This window comes from Oncorhynchus keta, chromosome 2, assembly GCF_023373465.1.
Source record: "Oncorhynchus keta strain PuntledgeMale-10-30-2019 chromosome 2, Oket_V2, whole genome shotgun sequence".
Classification (NCBI taxonomy): domain Eukaryota; kingdom Metazoa; phylum Chordata; class Actinopteri; order Salmoniformes; family Salmonidae; genus Oncorhynchus; species Oncorhynchus keta.
In genome coordinates this window covers 14,256,523-14,277,044 of record NC_068422.1, presented here as the reverse complement: position 1 = coordinate 14,277,044, position 20,522 = coordinate 14,256,523, and the positions used below count along the sequence as shown (strand labels likewise).

The 20,522-nt window shown below is 45.0% G+C and overlaps 1 protein-coding gene across 1 annotated transcript in view; it reads left to right on the top strand.

The window, feature by feature from the left end:
* The window catches only part of LOC118372322 (trinucleotide repeat-containing gene 6B protein-like), a 59,808-nt gene that overhangs the window by 23,484 nt on the left and 15,802 nt on the right, over window positions 1-20,522 (top strand). The window contains 13 exon segments of the mRNA XM_052485116.1: window positions 531-689; window positions 8,549-8,745; window positions 8,907-8,981; window positions 12,134-12,346; window positions 12,663-12,770; window positions 13,661-13,789; window positions 14,204-14,374; window positions 15,593-15,721; window positions 16,918-17,098; window positions 17,435-17,596; window positions 17,969-18,130; window positions 18,349-18,492; window positions 18,999-19,091. Of these exon segments, the coding sequence (XP_052341076.1) occupies window positions 531-689; window positions 8,549-8,745; window positions 8,907-8,981; window positions 12,134-12,346; window positions 12,663-12,770; window positions 13,661-13,789; window positions 14,204-14,374; window positions 15,593-15,721; window positions 16,918-17,098; window positions 17,435-17,596; window positions 17,969-18,130; window positions 18,349-18,492; window positions 18,999-19,091 (1,923 nt within the window).

The following is a 20,522-nucleotide window of genomic DNA, read 5'->3' as shown; positions in this document are numbered from 1 at the left end:
CTCTAGCCACTCCTTGTGCAGGTTGACTTCAGTCGTCAGTTGAACTGTGTTTTCTCCGACACATTGGTGCAGCTGGCTTCCCGGTTAAGCAGGCGGGTGTTAAGAAACTCTGTTTGGTGGTTCATGTCGCGTCATGTTGGGGAGCCTCTTGGGGGAGTTGCAGCGATGAGACAAGATCGTAATTGGATCGCAATCATGAAAAAGGGGTAAAATACAAAAAAAAGTATCATAATAATACTGTTCCATTATGATACATAAGAGTTCTATATTATACGCATTTGTAAGTGCTTTTATAAATGGTTAATAGCTGGAGGTAAATAGTGGCTCACTATTTGGCAAGCACTAACTGGCTATAGCACTACTATAACCCATTTATGAATCTTTTATAATGCATTTACAAATGACTAACCATTAATAACGTAAATATTAACACTTTACAAATGGAACGTTACGATTTTTCATAAACCTATAGAGTACATAAATCAAACAAACCACTCACTGATGGATTGATTCCGTTTTCCTGTGTGTAGCTCCATCGTCCGGCTGGGACGGTGGCTCTCCCTCGGACCCCCCGGTGGACAACGGCACTGCAGCCTGGGGGAAACCTACTGAGACCCCCACCGGCTGGGAAGAACCTGGGAAGACCACCTCTGGCTGGGGAAACCCCTCACCCAACCCCATCAAATCTGGTAAGGGAGCTAACTCCTGTAAATCCTCAAAGATATGATGGCTGATTGTCTAACTATAGGTACAGTGTAGAGGTCGACCGATTAATTAGAATGGCCGATTTAAATTAGGGCCGATTTCAAGTTTTCATAAAAATTGGAAATCTGTATTTTTGGATGACGATTTTTATTTTTTTACACCTTTTATTTAATCTTTATTTAACTAGGCAAGTCAGTAAAGAACACATTCTTATTTTCAATGACGGCCTAGGAACAGTGGGTTAACTGCCTGTTCAGGGGCAGAATGACAGATTTTCACCTTGTCAGCTCGGGGGATCCATCCTTGCAACCTTACAGTTAACTAGTCCAAAGCTATAACCACCTGTCTCATTTTTAAATTTATTTATCTGTTATTTTACCAGGTAAGTTGACTGAACACGTTCTCATTTGCAGCAATGACCTGGGGAATAGTTACAGGGGAGATGAGGGGGGGCTGAATGAGCCAATTGTAAACTGCGGATTATTAGGTGACCGTGATGGTTTGAGGGCCAGATTGAGAATTTAGCCAGGACACTGGGGTTAACACCCCTACAACACCCCTCGTTGCACTCCACAAGGAGACTGCCTGTTACACGAATGCAGTAAGCCAAGGTAAGTTGCTAGCTAGCATTAAACTTATCTTATAAAAAAACAATCAATCAATCATAATCAATAGTTAAGTACACATGTTTGATGATATTACTAGTTTATGTAGCGTGTCCTGCATTGCATATAATCTGACTGAGCGGTGGTAGACAGCAGCAGGCTCTAAGCATTCATTCAAACAACACTTTTGTGCGTTTTGCCAGCAGCGTCAAACATTGCGCTGTTTATGACCTCAAGCATATCAACTCCCAAGATGAGGCTGGTGTAACCGATGTGAAATGGTTAGCGGGGTGCGCTAATAGCGTTTCAAACGTCACTCGCTCTGAGACTTGGAGTGGTTGTTACCCTTGGTCTGCATGGGTAACGATGCTTCGAGGGTGGCTGTTGTCGTTGTGTTCCTGGTTCGAGCCCAGGGAGGAGTGAGGAGAGGGACGGAAGCTATACTGTTACACTGGCAATACTAAAGTACCTATAAGAACATCCAATCGTCAAAGGTTAAAGAAATACAAATGCTAGAGAGGGAAATAGTTCTATAATAACTACAACCTAAAACTTTGTACCTGAGATTATTGAAGACTCATGTTAAAAGGAACCACCAGCTTTCATATCTTATGTTCTGAGCAAGGAACGTTAGCTTTCTTATATTGCACTTTTACTTTCTTCTCCAACACTTTGTTTTTGTATTATTTAAACTAAATTGAACATGTTTCATTATTTGAGGCTAAATTGATTTTATTGATTTATTATTTGAAGTTAAAATAAGTGTTCATTCAGTATTGTTGTAATTGTCATTGTTACAAATAAATATAAAAAAAATTGGCTGACGTAATCGGTTTCGGCTTTTTTTTTGGTCCTCCAGTAATCGGCATCGGCGTTGAAAAATCATAATCGGTCGACCTCTAGTACAGTGCATTCGGAAAGTATTCTGACCCTTTAACTTTTTCCACATTCTGTTACGTTGCAGCCTTACTCTAAAATGTTCAAATGAGTTTTTCCCCCACATCAATCTACACACAATACCCCATGATGACAAAGCAAACATTTATTTTTTTAGAAATGTGTGTGTGTGTGTGTACCTGTATTTGGGGAATTTCTCCCATTCCTCTCTGCAGATCCTCTCTTTCTCTGTCAGTTGGAAGGGAAGTGTCGCTGCACAGCTATTTTCAGGTCTCCCTAGAGATGTTCAGTCACTCAAGGACATTCAGAGACTTGTCCTGAAGCCACGCCTGCTTTGTCTTGTGCTTAGGGTCGTTGTCCTGTTGGAAGGTGAACCTTCACCCCAGTCTGAGATCCTGAGCACTCTGGAGCAGGTTTTCATCAAGGATCTCTCTGTACTTTGCTTCGTTCATTTTTCACTCAATCCTGACTAGTCTCACAGTCCTTGCCGCTGAAAAACATCCCCACGCATGATGCTGCCACCACCATGCTTCTCCGTAGGGATGGTGCCAGGTTTCCTCCAGACATGATCTTGGTATTTATCAGACCAGAGAATCTTGTTTCTCATGGTCTGAGACCATTGGGTACCTTTTGGCAAACTCCAGGTGGGCTGTCATGTGCCTTTTACTGAGGAGTGTGATTTGTCCACTCTACCATAACGGCTTGATTGGTGGAGTGCTGAAGAGATCGTTGTCCTTCTGGTATGTTTTCCCCATCTCCAGAAGAATTATTTAACTCTGTCAGTGACCATCGGGTTCTGGGTCACCTCCCTGACCAAGGTCCTTCTCCACCGATTGCTCATTTTGGCCGGGTGGCCAGCTCTATTAAGAGTCTTGGTGGTTCAAAACTTCTTCCATTTAAGAATGATGGAAGCCACTTTGTTCTTGAGTACCTTCAAGGATGTACATGATTAAAATTGAATTCTACTACACCGGCTCTGAAGCTCATCGGATGTGGTAGGGCTTGAACTACATTTACATTACATTTAAGTCATTTAGCAGACGCTCTTATCCAGAGCGACTTACAAATTGGTGCATTCACCTTATGACATCCAGTGGAACAGCCACTTTACAATAGTGCATCTAAATCTTTTAAGGGGGGTGAGAAGGATTACTTTATCCTATCCTAGGTATTCCTTAAAGAGGTGGGGTTTCGGGTGTCTCCGGAAGGTGGTTATTGACTCCGCTGTCCTGGCGTCGTGAGGGAGTTTGTTCCACCATTGGGGGGCCAGAGCAGCGAACAGTTTTGACTGGGCTGAGCGGGAACTGTACTTCCTCAGTGGTAGGGAGGCGAGCAGGCCAGAGGTGGATGAACGCAGTTCCCTTGTTTGGGTGTAGGGCCTGATCAGAGCCTGGAGGTACTGAGGTGCCGTTCCCCTCACAGCTCCGTAGGCAAGCACCATGGTCTTGTAGCGGATGCGAGCTTCAACTGGAAGCCAGTGGAGAGAGCGGAGGAGCGGGGTGACGTGAGAGAACTTGGGAAGGTTGAACACCAGACGGGCTGCGGCGTTCTGGATGAGTTGTAGGGGTTTAATGGCACAGGCAGGGAGCCCAGCCAACAGCGAGTTGCAGTAATCCAGACGGGAGATGACAAGTGCCTGGATTAGGACCTGCGCCGCTTCCTGTGTGAGGCAGGGTCGTACTCTGCGGATGTTGTAGAGCATGAACCTACAGGAACGGGCCACCGCCTTGATGTTAGTTGAGAACGACAGGGTGTTGTCCAGGATCACGCCAAGGTTCTTAGCGCTCTGGGAGGAGGACACAATGGAGTTGTCAACCGTGATGGCGAGATCATGGAACGGGCAGTCCTTCCCGGGAGGAAGAGCAGCTCCGTCTTGCCGAGGTTCAGCTTGAGGTGGTGATCCGTCATCCACACTGATATGTCTGCCAGACATGCAGAGATGCGATTCGCCACCTGGTCATCAGAAGGGGGAAAGGAGAAGATTAATTGTGTGTCGTCTGCATAGCAATGATAGGAGAGACCATGTGAGGTTATGACAGAGCCAAGTGACTTGGTGTATAGCGAGAATAGGAGAGGGCCTAGAACAGAGCCCTGGGGGACACCAGTGGTGAGAGCGCGTGGTGAGGAGACAGATTCTCGCCACGCCACCTGGTAGGAGCGACCTGTCAGGTAGGACGTAATCCAAGCGTGGGCCGCGCCGGATATGCCCAACTCTGAGAGGGTGGAGAGGAGGATCTGATGGTTCACAGTATCGAAGGCAGCCGATAGGTCTAGAAGGATGAGAGCAGAGGACAGAGAGTTAGCTTTAGCAGTGCGGAGCGCCTCCGTGATACAGAGAAGAGCAGTCTCAGTTGAATGACTAGTCTTGAAACCTGACTGATTTGGATCAAGAAGGTCATTCTGAGAGAGATAGCGGGAGAGCTGGCCAAGGACGGCACGTTCAAGAGTTTTGGAGAGAAAAGAAAGAAGGGATACTGGTCTGTAGTTGTTGACATCGGAGGGATCGAGTGTAGGTTTTTTCAGAAGGGGTGCAACTCTCGCTCTCTTGAAGACGGAAGGGTCAGGGATGAGTTGATGAGCGAGGTGAGGTAAGGGAGAAGGTCTCCGGAAATGGTCTGGAGAAGAGAGGAGGGGATAGGGTCAAGCGGGCAGGTTGTTGGGCGGCCGGCCGTCACAAGACGCGAGATTTCATCTGGAGAAAGAGGGGAGAAAGAGGTCAGAGCACAGGGTAGGGCAGTGTGAGCAGAACCAGCGGTGTCGTTTGACTTAGCAAACGAGGATCGGATGTCGTCGACCTTCTTTTCAAAATGGTTGACGAAGTCATCTGCAGAGAGGGAGGGGGGGGGAGGGGGAGGAGGATTCAGGAGGGAGGAGAAGGTGGCAAAGAGCTTCCTAGGGTTAGAGGCAGATGCTTGGAATTTAGAGTGGTAGAAAATGGCTTTAGCAGCAGAGACAGAGGAGGAAAATGTAGAGAGGAGGGAGTGAAAGGATGCCAGGTCCGCAGGGAGGCGAGTTTTCCTCCATTTCCGCTCGGCTGCCCGGAGCCCTGTTCTGTGAGCTCGCAATGAGTCGTCGAGCCACGGAGCGGGAGGGGAGGACCGAGCCGGCCTGGAGGATAGGGGACATAGAGAGTCAAAGGATGCAGAAAGGGAGGAGAGGAGGGTTGAGGAGGCAGAATCAGGAGATGGGTTGGAGAAGGTTTGAGCAGAGGGAAGAGATGATAGGATTGAAGAGGAGAGAGTAGCGGGGGAGAGAGAGCGAAGGTTGGGACGGCGCGATACCATCCGAGTAGGGGCAGTGTGGGAAGTGTTGGATGAGAGGGAAAAGGATACAAGGTAGTGGTCGGAGACTTGGAGGGGAGTTGCAATGAGGTTAGTGGAAGAACAGCATCTAGTAAAGATGAGGTCGAGCGTATTGCCTGCCTTGTGAGTAGGGGGGGAAGGTGAGAGGGTATTAGACTACAAAAGGAAACCCGGATGCGAGCTGCCCAGTGACGCGAGCCTACCTGATGAGCTAAATGCCCTTTATGCTTGCTTTGAGTTAAGCAACACTGAAGCATGCATGAGAGCACCCACTATTCCGGAGGACTGTGATAACTCTCTCGTACGCCGATGTGAGCAAGATTATTCACAAAGCCACGGGGCCAGGTGGATTACCAGGACGTGTACTCAAAGCATGTGTGGATCAACTGGCAAGTGTCTTCACTGACATTTTCAACCTCTCCCTGACTGTCTGTAATACCAACATGTTTCAAGCAGACCACCATAGTCCTTGTGCCCAAGGAAGCAAAGTTAACCTGCCTAAATGATTACCGCCCCGTTGTACTCACGTAGGAAGCATAAAAGGCTGATCATAGCTCACATCAACAGCATCCTCCCGGATACCCTAGACCCTATTCGCATACCGCCCCAACAGATCCACAGTGATGCAATATCAATTGTACTCTATACTGCCCTTTCCCACCTGGACAAAAGGAACACCTATGAGAATGCTGTTTATTGACTACAGCTCAGCGTTCAACACCATAGTGCCCACAAAGCTCATCACTTAGCTAAGGGCCCTGGGACTTAACACCTCCCTCTGCAACTGGATCCTTGACTTCCTGATGGGCCTCCCCAGGTGGTAAGGGTAGGCAACCACACGTCAGCCACTCTGATCCTCAACACTGGGGCCCGTGTGTGTGTGTGTGTGTGTGTGTGTGTGTGTGTGTGTGTGTGTGTGTGTGTGTGTGTGTGTGTGTGATAAATGACCATTACAACAACACTGAATGAACAATCAACACTTTTTATTTTTTTAAAATTGTTTTTACTTAATATAAAATAATGAATAATTATGAAACATTGCATTAAATAATGCATAAACAGTGTTGGAGAAAAGTCAAGGGCAAGATGTGCCATGTAAAAAAGCTAACGTTTAAGTTCCTTGCTCAGAACATGAGAACATGTGAAAGCTGGTGGTTCCTTTTTAACATGTCTTCAATACTCCCACTTAAGAAGTTTTAGGTTGTAGGAATTATAGGACTTTCTCTCTATACCATTTGTATTTCATATACCTTGAAGTCATAAACAGAGCTGTGCATCAAGCATTGCTAAGAGCTGCTGTTTGAAAGAACGCTTACGAGCCTGCTGCTGCCTAACACCGCTCAGACTGCTCTAACAAATATCAAACTATAGACTTAATTATAATATAATTAACACAATATGGTCAAATCCGGAAACTATCATTTCGAAAACAAAACGTTTTTCAGTGAAATCCGGAAACGTTCCATCGAATGGGTGGCAACCCTAAGTCTAAATATTACTGTTACATTACCCAACCTTAAATGTTATGTCATAATTATGTAAAATTCTGGAAAGTTAATTACGGTCTTTGTTAGGAAGAAATGGACTTTCAACAGTTCGCAACGAGCCATGCGGCCCAAACTGTTGCTTATACCCTGTTTCTGCTTGCACTGAACGCAAGAGAAGTGACACAATTTCCCCAGTTAATATTGCCTGCTAACATGAATTTATTTTAACTACATATGCAGGTTTAAAAATATATACTTGTGTACATTATTGCAACGATTGTACTCTTTTTGAAATGTGCTTTTGTTAAATAACCCGTTTGGCGAATTTGAAGTAGGCTGTGATTCGATTATATATTTAACAGGCACCACATTGATTATATGCAACACAGAACAAGCTAGTTAACTACACATGGTTGATATTACTAGGTTAACATGTGATTATGTGAAGATTTTTTTGTGTGTATAATATGAGTTTAATGCTAGCTAGCAACTTGTCTCCTTACAGCCACAAGATCCTTTTGACACTGCACTCGTATAACAGGTGTTCAGTCTGCCACCAAGTCTCCTCGTGGATTGCCATGTAATCAGCCATAATCGGCATCCAAAAAGGCCGATTACCTGTTATGAGAACTTAAAATCTGCTATAATTAATCGACCTCTAGTCCAAACACACCAAGACAGTCGTGAAGAGGGCACGACAACACCTTTTCCCCTTCAGGAGACTGAAACGATTTGGCATGGGTCCCCAGATCCTCAAATGATTCTACAGCTGCACCATCGAGAGCATCCTGACCGGTTGCCTGGAATGTGAAGCGCTACAGAGGGTAGTGTGTACGGGCCAGTACATCACTGGGGCCAAGCTTCCTGCCATCCAGGATCTAAATAATAGGCGTGTCAGAGGAAAGCCCATAATTCAATTACCCAAGTCATAGGCTGTTTTCTCTGCTATTGCACAACAAGTGGTACCAGAAGGACAAGTCTAGGACCAAAAGGCTCCTTAACATCTTCTACCCCAAGCCATAAGACTGCTGAACAATTAATCAAATGGCCACTGGACTATTATTGACCCCTCCCCCTTCCATTTGTTTTGTACACTGCTGCTTCTGACTGTTATTATCTATGCGTAGTCACTTCTTCCCTACATACATACCCCCGCACACTGACTCTGTATGTTTTTGTTTACTTTTTATAATTTTTTAAAACTTTAGTTTATTTGGTAAATTTTCTTAACCGGCAGTGCAGTTCAAGAAGAGTTAAGAGCTTGTAAGTAAGCATTTCACTGTAAGGTCTACACTTATTGTATTCGGCTCGTGACAAAGTTTGATTAAGACTGTAACAAAATGTGGAAAAGGGGAAGGTCTGAATACTTTCCAAGTGCTCTGTATATCATAAGCATAGCTGTGTGACGAGTCACCCTTGCAGAGTGACATGGTTTTGTCTCCCAAAATATCCAGACAGTCAAAGATTTGCATTGTCATAATAACACAGCATTTTGTTAATATGGCATTATGTTCTTATGGTGTAATAATGCTACTCATTGTTATATCCCTAGCAGGTTCAAAGTCTATGCAAGAAGGAAGCTGGGGTGAGGGCGACCAGGGCTCTGTGACGGCCTCTCGTCACTCCAGCTGGGAGGAAGAGGAGGAGGGAGGTGGAGGGGTGTGGAGCAGCGCTGGATCCCAGGGTAGCAGCTCTTCCTACAACAGTGGGGGCTGGGGCCAAGGTCACGGGGGCAAGAAGCCCAACAAGGTAGAAAAGCATTCACAATGGGGGGAGGTTTGTTTGGTTGTTGCCTCATTCAAATACTTGATAGGAGTTGGATTTTTGATGAGGTCTTTTGGTTTGAAGACGATGTTTGTGCCAGAACAAACTACTGCCATAAATGTTATATCTGTATGTTTTTGTCTCAGGCTCCACTGAAGAGTGGAGGAGGAGACTCCTGGATGAACCCCATGAATAAACAGTTCTCCAACATGGGGCTCCTGGTAAGTTTCAAAGCAAATACAAGGTTTAGGGTCCATGGGCAGCATAGGTTGTGTTTTGAGATATTGGACATAGTGGGAGATGTTTTGTTGTAGCTATTACAATGACGATGTCATGCCAAGCAGGGCCTAAAATGTACTTTTTGGTCCATAAACCCTGCAGGTAGATGGCGAAATATACTAAGCAAAAAAAAGACACGATCCTGTCTTTCAAAGATAGTTCTTAAAAAGAGATCTTCATTATAAAGGGTTTAAACACTGTTTCCCATGCTTGTTCAATTAACCCCTCAAACTAAGTAGAGAATCAATCTTCAGGATGTTATCACATATATCCAATAACGTTCCAACCGGAGCATTCGTTTTTGTCTACAGAGTAATGGAACGCAAGGCGATCTAATGAATACGGCACGTAACCAGGAACTGGCATTCTGCCAGACCAGTGACTCAAATAGCTGCCATCCGGTCTCACATCACACTAGAGGCTTCGTTCTGCTGACTGTTGACATCCAGTGGAAGGCGTAGGAAGTGCAAACAGATCCATATCTTATTTGGATGTGAATAGGCGACAAGTTGAAAATACACCAGCCCCAGAATTTCCACTTCCTGTTTGGAAGTTTGCCTGCCCTATGAGTTCTGTTATACTCACAGACATAATTCAAACAGTTTTAGAAACTTCAGTGTTTTCTATCCAATAGTAATAATAATATGCATATATTAGCATCTGGAACAGAGTAGGAGGCAGTTCACTATGGGCACGCAATTCATCAAAAGTGAAAATGCTGCCCCCTATCCCTAAAAGGTTATTAAGACATTTAATTTCACAGTCATGAAAACTTAGGACACTAAAGAGGCCTTGCTACTGACTCTGAAAACACCAAAAGAAAGATGCCCAGGGCCCCTGCTCATCTGTGTGAACGTGCCTTAGGCATGCTGCAAGGAGGACTGTAGATGTGGCCGGGGCAATAAATTGCCGTACTGTGAGATGCCTAAGATAACGCTACAGGGAGACGGGACAGACAGCTGATCATCCTTGCAGTGGCAGACCACTTGTAACAACACCTGCACAGGATCGGTACATCCTAACATCACACCTGCGGGACAGGTACAGGACGGCAACAACTGCCTGAGGATCGGTACATCCTAACATTACACCAGGAACGCACAATCTCCATCAGTGCTCAGACTGTCCGCAATAGGATGAGTGGCTGGACTGTGTGTGTGCTTGTAGACCTGTTGTAAAGGCAGGTCCTCGCCAGCAACATCGCCTATGGGCAAGTGCTCTTCACTGACGAGCTGTGGTTTTGTCTCACCAGGGGTGATGGTTGGATTCACATTTATTGTTGAAGGAATGAGCGTTACACCGAGGCCTGTACTCTGGAGCGGGATCAATAGGGAGGGTCTGTCGTCTGGGGCGGTGTGTCACAGCATCATCGGACTGAGCTTGTTGTCATTGCAGGCAATCTCAACGCTGTGTGTTACAGGGAAGACATCCTCCTCATGTGGTACCCTTCCTGCAGGCTCATCCTGACATGACCCTCCAGCATGACAATGCCACCAGCCATACCAAACTTTATTTGTCACATACACATGGTTAGCAGATGTTACTGCGAGTGTAGCGAAATGCTTCTGCTTCTAGTTCTGACAATGCAGTAATAACCAACGAGTAATCTAACCTAACCATTTCACAACAACTACCTTACACACACACACACAAGTGTAAAGGAATGAAGAATATGTACATAAAAATATATGAATGAGTGATGGCACAGAACGGCATAGGCAAGATGCAGTAGATGTTATCGAGTACAGTATATACATATGAGATGAGTAATGTAGGGTATGTAAACATATATAAAAGTGGCATTGTTTAAAGTGGCTAATGATACATTTTTCATCCATTTTTAATTATTAAAGTGGCTGGAGTTGAGTCAGTATGTTGGCAGCAGCCACTCAATGTTAGTAGTGGCTGTTTTTTTAACAGTCTAATGGCCTCGAGATAGAAGCTGTTTTTCAGTCTCTCGGTCCCTGCTTTGTTGCACCTGTACTGACTTCGCCTTCTGTATGATAGCGGGGTGAACAGGCAGTGGCTCTGGTGGTTGTTGTCCTTGATGATCTTTATGGCCTTCCTGTGGCATCGGATGGTGAACGTGTCCTGGAGGGCAGGTAGTTTGCCCCCGGTGATGCATTGTGCAGACCTCACTACCCTTTGGAGAGCCTTACGGTTGTGGGCGGAGCAGTTGCCGTACCAGGCGGTGATGCAGCCCGATAGGATGCTCTCGATTGTGCATCTGTAAAAGTTTGAGTGCTTTTGGTGACCAGCCGAATTTCTTCAGCTTCCTGAGGTTGCTACTGCGCCTTCTTCACCACGCTGTCTGTGTGGGTGGACCAGTTTGTCCGTGATGTGTACGCAGAGGAACTTCAAACTTACTACCCTCTCCACTACGGTCCCGTCGATGTGGATAGGGGGGTGCTCCCTCTGCTGTTTCCTGAAGTTCACGATCATTTCCTTTGTTTTGTTGAGTGTGAGGTTATTTTACTGACACCATACTCTGCGGGCCCTCACCACCTCCCTGAATGCAGTCTCGTTGTTGGTAATCAAGCCTACCATGGCCAGCGAAGATCCTAGATCTCAATCCCGTTGAGCACGTCTGGGACCTGTAGGGTCGGAGGGTGACGGCTAGCCCCCCCCCCCCCCTTTTACATTTTTATGGAGAAAACAAACTGACTATGCCTAATATTTATAAAAAATGTATTAGTAAGAAGTAATGTGATACATTGCTCAATTTCATTACAATGTTTGTGACGTGAGTCTTTCAATCAAAATATCAGATGAGTTAAAGGGCGAGAGGTTACCTTGGTAATGGTGTCACTGGAGTCTCAAGTGTGTCTGTGTGGGATTTTGGATCTGACTAGTAGTAGACAGCATCTCTCCGCGATCAGTTGAAGCAGCAGACTCAAACTAACATTGAAAAACAACCGACCTTGTGATCAAAGCAATCTACCACCCGCCTACGTGGCTTGTGAAATATACATTTTTACTCTCCAATACCTCAATTCACCCTCATTTGACAGGTGTTAATTTTACGCCCCCTGATGCCACGTGATAGCTATGTTGGGGTTGATGGTGGTAGTGAAGATATGTGCTGTGTTTGTAGGGTGATGATCCTAGTGGGCGACCTCTGGACCTGGCCCCTGGTCCTTCTCAGGATAAGAAAATGGAGGGAGAGAAGCGAGGGATGGGCCTGAATGACTACAATGGAGAGATGCGTAAAGGAGGGCAGAGAGGAGTGGGAGGAGGAGGCATGGTCTACCGTTCACCTGGTTCCAAAGAGATTGGGCCTGGCGACCCTGGGCCTTGTTATGACAAGGTTGGTACCTCAGACACATCACAAACCTCTCTGGATACGTCCCAAATTTCACCCTATTCCCTGTATAGTACATTAGTTTTGATCCGAGCCCTATAAGCGTTGGCCAAAAGTAGTGCACTATAAAGGGGTGCAAACCTCTGACTGACTTCTCCAAGTCCCTCTTGTCCCGTTAACATTTTCTTCTCTGTATTTCTTTCTTTCCCGTCTTCTTTTGGTATCCTTCTTCCTGCCCCATCATTTGGTATCCTTCTTCCTGTCTTCCCTACTTCTTCCCCCAAATTGGGCAACTACTTCGATTGGCTGTCACTGCGATCAGCAGCCCTTGCCGTTCACCAATCAGGATGGGTGCCTTGGGGAGGAGTACTCTCCACCCACTGTCTACAAACCCTCCCCTCTCTACAGCCACACTATCCCCCCTAGACAAGTAAGGCTGTGTCCCTCTGTCTCCATCAGCTCATTGCTTCACTGCTAACCTGGTCCCCGAAACAGGTTCTGTTTAGCCAAATCTTGAGTACTGTACATCCCTCATAAATTGTATTCGTCAAAATTCTGAGTACATACCATTTATAAAAAATAAAATGGACAAAGTACAAAGTATCTTAATGTAATTTTGTGTCAATAGCTAGGTTTCCAACCGATTGGTGACAGGTTTTCATGCAAATATTCTCAAATCTGTATAAAAACAAAACACACATTTTCCCACCAGAAACGTTTCCATCAAACTGACTTGTTGTGTATTAAAGACTGTGCATGATGACAGTGCACATAAAATAACTTTTGCAGTTAAATTCCCATGTACTGAATAAAGTACAAGTTGTGTTAAATGGGTTTCCATCGCATTTTCAATTCTAAGGATGGGTTTTGTCAAAACAAATGTTTTTTTGTTACGTTATAGCCTTATTCTAAAGTTTATTTTTATTTTTATCCTCATCATTCTACACACAATACCCCAAAATGACAAAACAAAAACTTTTATTTATTATTTTTACATTTTTGCTAATTTATATATATTTTTTAAAACAATGTAATTGTGAAAAGTATTCAGACCCTTTTAATCAGTACTTTGTTGAAGCATCTTTTGCAGTGATTACAGCCTGGTCTTCTTGGGTATGACACTACCAGCGTGGCAGCTTGCTGCACAACTATTTTCACGTCTCTCCAGAGATGTTAGATCAGGTTCAAGTCCGGGCTCTGCCCCAAGGACATAGAGAATTTTCCTGAAGCCATACCATAATTTCCTACTTCATCTCCCCTGTCTTAATGTCTAAGAGTCAGCCATGTTTGTAACCCTCTCCCTCTCTGTTCCCCTGTCAGGGTGGTCATAACATGTTTGGCGGCTGCGGTGGTGGGATGCCCCAGTCCAGACACCAGCCCGGTGTGCCACCCATCAACACGTCCGCTGGGATACGAGCGCAAGTGCCTCATCAGTACCTGTCGCCTCAGGTACCATTGTTGATTTTGTTGTTGTATTTGATCAGACTGTAAAAGTAATCAGCTGTTTTAATGTTAATCTTTTCACTGCTTTTTTCACTACTTGCTGATCAATATCCCTTGTGCAAATCAGTCTACTATATGCCCCAACCTCTGCTCAGGAACAATAGATTTTTTGGTCCGTTGGCTTTTGTCAGAACTTTATGTGCAACATGTTGTTTCCAAGGATGTGATTTTATTTTGCCAGCCTGCTCTGGATCATTACCTAATGTGAGTGATTAGGTGAACTCACTCGATGGAGGAAGAAAACCTCACCAAATCAATGAGTAGTGCACCACTGATTTTCTGTTTATTAGAGGGAATGTGCTAGACAGAAGGTGCTTTGTATTTATGTTCCACGTTCCCATGGTAACACCGATGTTCCAGGTGCCAGGTTCCATGCTGAAGCAGGTGGCACCTCCCAGTGGCGGCGTGGGTGCAGTCGGGGGTGTTAGTGGGGTGGCGGGTGTAGGAGGGGGTGTGTTCCCCCCTCAGCTGTCCCCCCAGCACATCGCCATGTTGAGCGGCATCTACCCCCCCCATATTCAGTTCCAGCTGGTGAGTAGCTGTACTCCTATACAACTCTAGAATGAAAACCGTAGTGGCCAGAGAACATAGCCTTGAGGAACACCAAAACTAACCTTAGATTTATTCTAATTAAAGCCTTGTTGGCTGACACGTCCAATGTTTTTATATACCTATATAGTTCTATGACAAGTCAGTAAAAGTACCAATTTGTTTGACAAATTAGAGACCTTACAGCTCTATCAGACATCTACCTCTGTTCATACCCCTTCTTCTTCTAGCCACTCAATGTTTCCTCTGGAGACAGAAATAGCAGTGGGGGGATTGTTTTGGGGGTCCCTCCCCAAATACATTTTATGTTGAAGGACTGAGAAGCTTAGTTGTGGGGACTTTTTAAAATAATATTCTACTCCAAAATGAATGAAAATAAAATTATGCTGATACCATTTAAAATTATTTCCGCCTCCAGAACTGAGCCCAATAACATATTGGTACAATTATTTGTTAAAATTATTTTAACATATTAGACCATATACAGTGTCCATATTATCAGGTATGCCATTAGCAATAAGCATATTACCTGCAGCCCAATTTATTCAGCATTGTGGCTGGCTATAAATAGGCTGAAGAATGGGGTTGCCTATTGGGCTAATCATTAGCTAGATACCACATGTCATCTTTTATCTAGTTAGCATCCTATTGATGTATTTTATGTCCCAAAAAACTTGGATAAACACAGTAAATATGTGGGCCTTCCTGTTAAGGAAACTCGGGGTAACATGCCTGTACTTCTCACAGTGACCACTTCATGTCACCATTTTCTCCCCCTAAAACTTTCCCTGGTTACCACTACTCTTGCTCAACAAAACATTTCACCTGTCAGCACAATTAAAGTCACTCCCCAAAATTATTTTGAGGTAGTCAGAATGCATGTTTCCCTCCCATATGGCACTCGTAACTTGAGAATGCGCCTCAGGGAATATTTCTCTCCCATAGAACACGACAAGAAGCCTACTAGGTAAACAGATTAACTATTATACTATGAGGTTGTCAGATTTTTCTGCTCGTTTTGTTTGCAGAGAAAAAGTAAATGTGGACACTTCTAGTGTCTTAAATGTGCACTTCGCCAGAAATATTTGTTCATGTTCCATACTTTTGGGGGTGTGGCACCAATGAGGTTGCCGTGGAGCAGCGCCGCAGCAGAAACACTGCACTGTCAGGTGTTTACAGTGGTCTCTCCCTCTCCCCCAGGCCTGCCAGCTCCTCCTCCAGCAGCAGCAGAACCCCCAGCAGCTCACCTCACCACAGCAGCTACAACAGCTCCTACAGAATCAGAGAAAGTTCCCCCAGAACCTACGCCAGCAGGCCGACCCCCAACAGGTCAAACTGCTATTACTGTTACAGCTGCTACTAATACTATTGCACTGGAAACAACACAACCAATGTTCCCTCTAAGCAGCGAGCGTGCGTGGCTGTTCTGTGATCTAATCAACATTATATCAGTCCCTTTTCAATGCAACAAACCAAAACGCATCTAACTTAGCAAGATTGAGTCTGTGATTTTGTGGTAGGCAGAGCCAGAACGCAACGGCGTAGAATTCTATTGGCAGGGGTGGCCCACAAGCGGTCTTTTAATCAGCTGCGAGTGAAGGCACTTTTCAGATCAGTTCTTTGCAGGTTAGGGAGTTATTATCCCAGTTATACAGAAGTATAGGTCAGCAATGGGGAGTTACTGCTTCCTACAAGAGCACAAAACATGTAGGCTACATTTCTTTGAAAAGCCAGTCTTAAGGTAAAAAGCTTGTCTTAATCAAAGGGGGCAGTATTGTATTTTGAGACCGGCATGAATAAGCCAATAGGCAGAGGGGTAGCCTACATTATCTAATTCTCTGTATGGTAATAATAATACATTTTATTTTATAAAGGGGTTTCTTGCATTCATACAATGCAATTTACAGTCACCTATTTGGTCCATGGTGTTAAAGGCCAAGTAAAAAAATCATAAATTAATGTCAAGCCTTCATAATGTAAGTCTCATGCATTGAACACCACATATAGGCCAGATCATATAATTCAAAAGCTAATTCGATGTGAAATTGTTATGGGATTTGCTCCATTGGTTTTGTTGGTAGGCCTATATTTAATGCTCAAATTGGCTACTGTCAAACTGTAATGGTACAGCCTCAGTGTTCACTGTGAATGCGCACCGGAAGTTGCATGAAATTCTCACACTGTTCAAGTTTCCGCTCACAAGAACCTCAAATTTGATTAGTGCCTCAAATGTTTAATGAACATTGAACGAAACCCTAGTTATTTCAACTGGAAACGACATAACCCTAGTTATTTCAACTGGAAACGACATAACCCTAGTTATTTCAACCTTAAACGAAACGTGCCCGCTATGAATCAGGTGAATCTCTGTACATGAGGAAATACTATATGTTTTGAACACAAACGTTGAATTCTGATTTGTATGACTTTTCACATGAATAGTCATAGGCTGGTGTTGCACCCATGTTGCCATGTCTGCTCACAGGGTTCCCAATTTCACCCATCCCTCATCTCTCTCTCCTCAGCTGGCCAGGATCGTGGCTGTTCTCCAGCAGCAGAGGCAGCAGCAGGGTGTCGGAGGGGGCTCCAAACTATCACCCTCTGACCTGGGAGGAGGAGGCCCCAAACTGCCTATGACTGACTCCCTGCCCCATCCAGGCATGGGTGGCTCTGTGGACCTGCACCAGAAAACACAGGGCTACTCTGGTGAGCGCTGTAAATAATGACATGAATGGACGTAAAGGATAGATTATTATTTATTTTTCAAAAATGCTTGATTTTCCATTTTACCCGAGAGATCGTCCAACTCATTTTGACAACTGTGTTATACATCTTATTTTCAATACAAACCACTAACAATGTTAGTTTTATTTGTCGTATGTACAGGATACACATAGTACACACCGTCCAACCAAATGTTTACTGTCAGTGTAAACCGTCTTGAGGATTTTCATTGCATACTGACGGATTCTCTGCATGTAATTGAATCATACAGGCCCCCTGCCATCAGTGCTAACCCCTACCTGTCCCCCTCCCTCTCAGGCTATGGTGGAGGAGTGAACCTGTCTGGTCTGGACATGGGGGGCTCGGTGATGGGAGGCCCAGGGGGGATGAAGGACATGGGGGGGCAGCAGTCCCGCTTCAAATGGATGATGGAGGGTCACTCTCCTGCCCCCTCCCCTCCTGAGAGCCTCAACAAAAACGGTAAGAGTCTTAACACTGTAGTGAGTTTACGGAATGAATTATAGTATGACATTGGGCAGCAGGTCGACTAGTGGTTAAGAGCGTTGTGCCAGTAACCGAAAGGTCGCTGGTTTGAATCCCCAAGCCGAAAATATGCTGATGTGCCCTTGAGCAAGGCACTTAGCTCCAATTGCTCATGTCAGTCGTTCTGGACAAGAGCGTCAGCTAAATTACTAAAATCTAAATGCCAGCATGTATATGTTGATTGTTGACCCATCTTCTGCTTTTTCATCTGGCTTTATTTGTCGTCTTTCTTCATCTCTCTCTCTCTCCTCTGTATCGCTCTTTTATTGTCTTCTCTTCTCCCTCTTTCAATCCCCCTCTTCCTCTCAGGTCCTATGTCCACCCCTATGAGAAGGGGGGGCTCTCCATACTCCCAGTATGACATGATGGGAGGGGAGGGGCTAGGCATGCCCCTCCAGAGGGACAACTGGCACCGTACTCCTGGGAACAAGATGGGCTCCAAGCCCCAGGGCACGTCCAGCTGGCCTCCTGGTGCGTGGCCATTCTAAATACCAACTGAATCTGCAGGATTTTGATCTATCCAACCACTAACACACCTGATTTGACCAAATCCCCTGAATCAGCCAGTGTTGGGCTGGAACAAAAGCCTGCAACAAACACCCTGTAGCACTCTGGGACCAGGGTTAAGTCGGTGAGGTGGCTTCATCTGTTTGTTTTCAAAATAAAAATCAAGAATTTCTGTTTGTCAGAGTTCCAGCCCGGCGTGCCCTGGAAGGGGATCCAGAGCATCGACCCCGAGTCTGACCCCTACATGACCCCAGGGAGTATGATGGGAATCCCTGGGCCATCCAGCCTCAATGACACCGAGCACCAGTTGCTAAGAGACAACACAGGTACCTACCGAGACTCAAGCAGAGTTGCGACTGTATCTATGACTAAATCCACTTTCCGAGCACCTGTTGATAAGAGAACAGCTGACCTGACATATTACATAAGTATGCTGTCATCAGCCCTCGTCCTCACAGTCAAAGAAACTAGTATACCACTGAAATCATATCCATCAATGCATGCACCAGTTAAACATTAAGTTGTGTTAATAATATACTCTCTCTTACTATATCAGGGATGGACAACTGGTGGTCCGTGGACCAATTTCACATTAAATTTTTTTTGGAACTTAGTCCAACTTACAATTTTTCTTTAAAACTGCTAAATTGTTTCTATGCCTTGTGGAAAAATTTGCAGAATTGCATGACATAAGATCTTATGTTAATCTTCGCTGTCACGCGGGGGGCCGCTAAAATGTTTTTCTCACAAGGTGGGGGGTATGGATGTGGGTACGCAGACCCACGAGCCACCGTGGCCCCCATGAGTTAAGCTTGTTGTGTTTGTGTTTTAGAAGCCAACCCCTCCCTGAACACCTTGCTGCCTTCACCTGGTGCCTGGCCCTACAGTGCCTCAGACAGCCCCCTCAACAACGCACACAACTCAGGTAACAGACTGAAAACGCAGTAACAGTATGAATGTGCTATGTATGCTTTATGGATGTGCTATGAAGTCCTAAGGTTCCTTTCACCAAAAGCGCTATCAAGTTCACTTAAGGTGCGTCCGCAAATTCACTCTGACTATCTACTCTGATTTCAGGGCATTCTCTTCTGAGTATGCCAGAGCGCAGGATAACTAATTAATTTACAAACACGCAACACCCGTTGAATGTGTCAGTAAACGTCGGCAAAAACTCGTAATTAAATTGTTTCCAGCAGCACCGTTAGTCACCAGCGCTCTGGATAACATGAAAACAACCTAACCAGCTCTGCTCGGGCAAGTAAAAAAGGTCAGCAATCTGTTCCCTCGTTTTTCTCTGGAAGTACAGTGGGGCAAAAAAGTATTTAGTCAGCCACCAATTGTGCAAGTTCTCCCACTTAAGAAGATGAGAGGCCTGTCATTTTCATCATAGGTACACTTCAACTATGACAGACAAAATGAGAAAAGAAAATCCAGAAAATCACATTGTAGGATTTTTAATTAATATATTTGCAAATTATGGTGGAAAATAAGTATTTGGTCACCTACAAACAAGCAAGATTTCTGGCTCTCACAGACCTGTAACTTCTTTAAGAGGCTCCTCTGTCCCCCACTCGTTACTTGTATTAATGGCACCTGTTTGAACTTGTTATCAGTATAAAACACGCCTGTCCACAACCTCAAACAGTCACACTCCAAACTCCGCTATGGCCAAGACCAAAGAGCTGTCAAAGGACACCAGAAACAAAATTGTAGACCTGCACCAGGCTGGGAAGACTGAATCTGCAATAGGTAAGCAGCTTGGTTTGAAGAAATCAACTGTGGGAGTAATTATTAGGAAATGGAAGTCATACAAGACCACTGATAATCTCCCTCGATCTGGGGCTCCACACAAGATCTCACCCCGTGGGGTCAAAATGATCACAAGAACGGTGAGCAAAAATCCCAGAACCACACGGGGTGAATGACCTGCAGAGAGCTGGGACCAAGAGAGCTGGGACCAAAAATAACAAAGCCTACCATTAGTAACACACTACTCCGCCAGGGACTCAAATCCTGCAGTGCCAGACTGGTCCCCTGCTTAAGCCAGTACACATCCAGGCCGGTCTGAAGTTTGCTAGAGAGCATTTGGATGATCCAGAGGAAGATTGAGAGAATGTCATATGGTCAGATGAAACCAAAATTGAACTTTTTGGTAAAAACTCAACTCGTCGTGTTTGGAGGACAAAGAATGCTGAGTTGCATCCAAAGAACACCATACATACTGTGAAGCATGGGGGTGGAAAACATCATTCTTTGGGGCTGTTTTTCTGCAATGGGACCAGGACGACTGATCCGTGTAAAGGAAAGAATGAATGGGGCCATGTATCGTGAGATTTTGAGTGAAAACCTCCTTCCA